General features: G+C 30.7%; 2 protein-coding genes across 2 annotated transcripts; both read right to left on the bottom strand.

Annotated features, from left to right (window-relative positions):
• Positions 1-613: 613 nt before the first annotated feature.
• Positions 614-1,109, bottom strand: LOC119583949. Its single transcript, XM_037932658.1, has 2 exons — positions 1,011-1,109; positions 614-910 (listed from the first exon to the last, which is right to left on the bottom strand). Exons 1-2 carry the CDS (start codon positions 1,107-1,109, stop codon positions 614-616), a joined length of 396 nt encoding a protein of 131 aa, XP_037788586.1.
• Positions 1,110-1,758: 649 nt separating this feature from the next.
• Positions 1,759-3,107, bottom strand: LOC119583268. Its single transcript, XM_037931739.1, has 5 exons — positions 3,009-3,107; positions 2,670-2,899; positions 2,449-2,513; positions 2,021-2,178; positions 1,759-1,806 (listed from the first exon to the last, which is right to left on the bottom strand). The coding sequence occupies exons 1-5, from the start codon at positions 3,105-3,107 to the stop codon at positions 1,759-1,761; spliced, it is 600 nt and encodes a 199-aa protein (XP_037787667.1).
• Positions 3,108-6,420: the final 3,313 nt, after the last annotated feature.

Raw genomic sequence — 6,420 nt, 5'->3', positions numbered from 1 at the left:
TTAACCTTGAAACGTTTAATACTCGTAAAATAAAATTTGTCCGTCAGAATCACCTGGGAGTAAGTCGTTTCGAATCCTCCGCTAACCATTATTTTATAATGTTAGTCACAGATTCAATGGTTTGCCTATTCTTAGTGTTTTACTGTCGGTGTGAATTAAAAACGGAAGTAGAATATTTCCATTTCTTTCCAGTTTCAGCATAATCGAAATGTGTTTTTTTTTAAACTGGATAAGTTTCCCTCAGTTTCTATTTTCACCTTAATTAAAGAAAACGGCATTGTCTCAAGCTACAGTACGTAAACATATCCTGTCCTGTCCCAGAAGAGGAGGGCACTCCTGAGAAACTGCACTGCACTGGAGTGCTTCAGGACAATATACTGTCGCCCTTTTTATTTTGTGCGCATTATCCACTAGTCTCTAAATATAAGAGACTGAGTTTTCATTCAATATTCCATGTATTTTTTTATTTATACACAAGTCTGGAATTGTATTAAACGATTTATATACTACATTAAGTAACAGTATGTGCATAAGTATGAAGTGTTAAGTACTGGAACTTCAGTTTCCTGAATACTGTTTATTAAAAACTTACACTGTACTAGGTCTACATAACCTAAACCCACGACATATCAAAAGATTTAGACTCAGTTTTACGGCCATGCTTAAGTATCCCTAGATGAGAAGAAACTTTCTCAGCGAAGAGAGTTCGGGTCGAAAAACCATCAAACTGAGGGCCTGACGTAGGACACAGACGTAGGGGAACATTGTACTTTGTCGTTCTTAGCGGTAAGGTGGTAGCCCTGTAGGGCGGTCCACTGGTTGATGGATGAAAGGAAGAATTTAAGACTGAAGAGGATCCAGGTTGATGCCGAAACGTTACCACCAGTCGAGGACATTTCTTACGTTGCTGCTGTAAGATGATAACAGAAGTTATTAACATGGTATCAGGAAAATGCTTACCCACAATAAAATTCCTGATCATATTATTGAAAATACACACTTGTACTTACCTTTTTACACATGCGAAAAGCCATGACAGTTAGTCCGCCAACCAGGAAACACATGACAAGAATTATAATAACTACAAATAGTGCAACTGAACATGCCATTATCTGATGACTGTCACTGCCACGATTGGTCTGTGTATGAGCTGCAGTCCAAAATATACTAAATGTGACCTGACTTCAGTATTGGGTAACTCAAACGATCGTTGATTTGGGAATGCGGTACATCCCATGTATCTACTATCTGGCTGACTGTATTTATTACGCCATCTCATTAATAGATAGGTGGCTGAAACGTACCACTTACCACGGAAGGCACTCGCTCACATCGATCGTACTGTCATGTTTGGGTTTGCTAGCATCTAGCATCTCCATTTGAAGCAACTAATGCATCCAACTGTCAGTAAAAAGGGGTGTCAGGCAACAGAACGCCATAAGGCAAGTGAACTCTGCCGTCGAACATCTACGCTAAACGGACCGCTGTTATTTGGACTGCCACACCACAAAATCATTTGAAAATTGTGTGGAGCAATCTTCTAATGTCCAGGAGAAAGACACAACCACATGCGTATTGTTAACATTAATAATTCTCCTTATAATTTTCGAATTGTGTGAATAAGACATTTCGAAACCTCAACACTGAGTTCGAATTGTTAGTCATATAAATTTTAAAACCCTTATGCTTTTGCTCTGTTTATGAAATGAAAAAAGTTGCCTTATTTTCTATTCGTCAAAAAAGGTTCACTGGGATTTCTTAAGGTTCGTCGTCGTCGATGGGTGCCTTGTCAGATTTTGACATTGGCTGTCACAGTATGGTATCTTTAACGATGGTCTGTCAGTTGAATCATCTAAACAAGTCTCAAATTCACCCTGTCTGCCAGTAACTTGGTGTAGAGCAGCCGTTGTCGCCCCCTTGCTTTGGTACCCTTCCAGTGATGGCCTGATACTCTAATGCTTTCTTCCTCATAACAAAAAATTGTCGTTCGTGCTTTTCTTAAGACCTCTTCATTGCTAACCTTTTTCATCCATGTCATTAGCATCCGTCTCAGAAACCACATTTCTGTAGCAATTAATCCTTTCTCCATTGCTTTGCTGATTGTCCAAGTTTCACAACCACAGAGTGTGCTCCAGACATAGCATTTCAGAGATCTGATTTTTGTTTGCATATTGATGACTGGAGTTTAGGATATTTGATTTGAAGGCTGTTTTAGCAATCCCAATTCTTCTGAGGATATCTTCAGGTTACGTTTTATTATAAATTAATATACGGAAAAGGGAAAAGATTCAACCGCCGGATGAAAATATTCCTAATCTTTCTTTGCAATTTTTATGGAATGATAGCGGAGCAAGACTCAGTTCATATTCTGAAAGCTCAACCGGATTTCTTATCAATCAAATAATTAAATGTACGTAAATATTATCCCTAAATTTAAACAGTTCCTACTTTCATCTGAACTAAAGAAAATGACATTAGACAACAGTAACCATGCATCCACAAATGGCACAGTCCTGAGAAAGAGTATCCTGGAGTATATCAGGACAATATACTACTGTTGTGTTCGACATTAGGAAACATCATCAAAGGATGAATAACCGGAACTTGATATAGTGAATACTGTTTATTAAAGCCTCACACTGTACTAGGTCCACATAACCTAAACCCACGACATACAAAAAGATTTAGGGCCAGTTCGAGTCGAATAGCCATCAAATTGAATGCCTGGCGTGGGACATAGACGTAGGGGAACGTTGTACTTTGCTTCTTTTAGCGGTAAAGTGGTAGCCGTGTAAGGCGGTCCACTGGTAGGAGGCCGAAAGGGAGAATTTAAGATCGAGGAGGATCCAGGCTGAGGCCGAAACGAAATCACCACTCGAGGACATTTCTTACGTTGCTGCTGTTAGATGAAAAAAAAGATAAATAAAAGTATAAGACTGTTGTATTAGGAAAAGGTATCCCACAGTAAAATTGCTGATTACATTATTCAAAGACAAACTTGTACTCACCTTTTTACACAGTCGAGAAGCCATGACAATTAATCCGACAACCAGGAAACACATGATAAGAGCTATAATAGCTACAAAGAGTGCAATTGAACATGCCATTGTGTGATGCCTGGTTACTACGGTTGGAATTGATGTAAGTGTGAGCTGCAGTCCAAAATATATTAAGTGTGACCTGACAGCAATATTGGGTAACAGCTTAAACGATCGTGTCTTTGGGAATCAGGTATATCTCACTGCGTAATTAAAACTTTCTGTAGAATTCGACTGCCTATTTTATAAAACAAATGTCACCGATTATAAGGCATTTACCATAATGTGGTATATATATGTGCGTATGTGGATAAAGCAAATGCCACTATATATATATATATATATATATATATATATATATATATATATATATATATATATATGTATATATATATATATACATATATACATATATACATATATACATATATACATATATACATATATACATATATACATATATACATATATACATATATACATATATACATATATACATATATACATATATACATATATCATCATCATCATTTAACGGTAGGTTCATGTCTGAGCCGCCGTGGTCACAGCATGATACTCAATTGCAGTTTTCACGTTGTGATGCTCTTGGAGTGAGTACGTGGTAGGGTCCCCAGTTCCTTTCCACGGAGAGTGCTGGTGTTACCTTTTTAGGTAACATTCTCTCTTATTTTATCCGGGCTTGGGACCAGCACTGACTTGAGCTGGCTTGGCCACCCAGTGGCTAGGCAGGCAATCGAGGTGAAGTTCCTTGCCCAAGGGAAACAACGCGGCGGTCGGTGACTCGAACCCTCGAACTCAGATTGCCGTCGTGACAGTCTTGAGTCCGACGCTCTAACCATTCGACCACCGCAGCCTTATATACATATATACATATATACATATATACATATATACATATATACATATATACATATATACATATATACATATATACATATATACATATATACATATATGCATTTATACATATATACATATATATACATATATACATATATACATATATGCATATATACATATATGCATTTATACATATATACATATATACATATATACATATATGCATTTATACATATATACATACATACATTTATACATATATACATATATGCATTTATACATATATACATATATACATATATGCATATATACATATATACATATATACATATATGCATATATACATATATACATATATCTATAGTTATTACATACATATATGCATATATACATATATACATATATACATATATGCATTTATACATATATACATATATACATATATGCATTTATGCATATATACATATATACATATATGCATTTATGCATATATACATATATACATATATGCATTTATGCATATATACATATATACATATATGCATTATACATATATACAAATACTATACATTTTACATATTACATATATACAAATTTATACATATATACATATATACATATATCCATTTATACATATATACATATATACATATATGCATTTATACATATATACATATATACATATATACATTTATACATATATACATATATACATATATGCATTTATACATATATACATATATATGCATTTTTATACATATATACATATATACATATATGCATTTAGATATATGCATATATATATACACATATATGCATTATACATATATACATATACATATATGCATTTATACTATCATATACATATATTTACATATACATATACATTTGCATTATACATATATACATATATACATAATCATTTATACATATATACATATATACATATATGCATTTATACATATATACATATATACATATATGCATTTATACATATATACATATATACATATATGCATTTATACATATATACCATATATACATATTATGCATTTATACATATATACATATATACATATATGCATTTATACATATATACATATATACATATATGCATTTATACATATATACATATATACATATATGCATTTATACATATATACATATATACATATATGCATTTATACATATATACATATATACATATATGCTTACATTTATACAAATATATATAACATATACATATATGCATTTATACAATAATATACATATATACATATATGCATTTATACATGATATACATATATAACATATATGCATCTATACATATATACATATATACATATATGCATTTATACATATATACATATATACATATATGCATTTATACATATATACATATATACATATATGCATTTTACATATATACATATATACATATACATTATCAATAACATATATACATATATGCATTATAATATACATATATAATATATGCATTTATACAAAACAATATACATATATGCATTTATAATAAACATATATGATTATAAAATAAATTATACAATAGTTTATACTAATAATAAGATTTATAATATATTATATCAATATGCATTAAATAATAAATATGCAATACATATATACATAATAATATACTATATGCATTTATAATTATAAAATGTTATAAAATAAAATAAATACATATAGATTTATAATAGATAAAAATAAATTATTTAACAGAAACGCAATTGCAAATAAAATTTTAAATATTAATGTAAAAACGAAGATAAAATATTTATAAATATGCAATCAATGTTCAAATAAAAAAATGTTAAAAAAGATAAACAAAGAGATAAGATTAATAATGAAAATAAGTGGAGATTATAATGTCATGAGAAATAATTTAATAATGGAAAGAATAATAATATGTAATATAAAGGTAAACAAAAAGATTATTTGATGTTAAAGGAATGATGTTTAATTATAAGAAATATAAATAAAACAAGAAAGAATAATAATATTAATGTATGTAATAGAAGAGGTAATAAAAAACTAGAAGATTAATAATACATGTATGATTTATATAAAAGTCATAATAATATATATATAAAGATATATAATTAATAATAAATAATGTGGTAATAAATAAATAATAGAAAAAGATAAATGAAAATAATTATAATAACAACAGCAAATATAACATAAAAATGACAAAAACAACAATGACAATGATGAGGTTGAAAAGATTAATAAGTCGAGACCATCTCAAGCTCCATGCAGTTTTCGTATTGCATTCGCCCCCACCATGTGTTGAGAGTGAGATCCCGGTTCTTACGTTGCTCCAAAGAAGGGAGCCACACACACGTGCGCCTTTAATATCTCTTCCTCTTGCTTTGTAGTCAGAGATCTAAGATGATAATGATATGCAGTTTTGGGAGAATGTAGATAGAGTAAGTGTGTGTGTGTGTGTGTGAGAGAGAGAGAGTGAGTGTGTGCGTGTGTGTTTATTTTAATCATAAAC

Source organism: Penaeus monodon, chromosome 17 (genome assembly GCF_015228065.2).
Source record: "Penaeus monodon isolate SGIC_2016 chromosome 17, NSTDA_Pmon_1, whole genome shotgun sequence".
NCBI lineage: Eukaryota > Metazoa > Arthropoda > Malacostraca > Decapoda > Penaeidae > Penaeus > Penaeus monodon.
Note: the sequence above shows the minus strand (reverse complement) of the source record. Positions and strands in the feature narration are given on the sequence as shown.

Bases quoted from the DNA above. Each gene is read 5' to 3' on its own strand.
- LOC119583949 (XM_037932658.1), bottom strand. From the start codon at position 1,109: ATGGCATGTTCAGTTGCACTATTTGTAGTTATTATAATTCTTGTCATG. The intron at 911-1,010 runs GTAAGTACAAGT...ATCATCTTACAG, and splicing joins CTTTTCGCATGTGTAAAAAG to CAGCAACGTAAGAAATGTCC.
- LOC119583268 (XM_037931739.1), bottom strand. From the start codon at position 3,107: ATGGCATGTTCAATTGCACTCTTTGTAGCTATTATAGCTCTTATCATG. The intron at 2,514-2,669 runs GTGGGTTTAGGT...ACTCTTTCTCAG, and splicing joins CCTAAATCTTTTTGTATGTC to GACTGTGCCATTTGTGGATG. The intron at 1,807-2,020 runs GTTAGCAATGAA...ATACTGTGACAG, and splicing joins TAATGACATGGATGAAAAAG to CCAATGTCAAAATCTGACAA.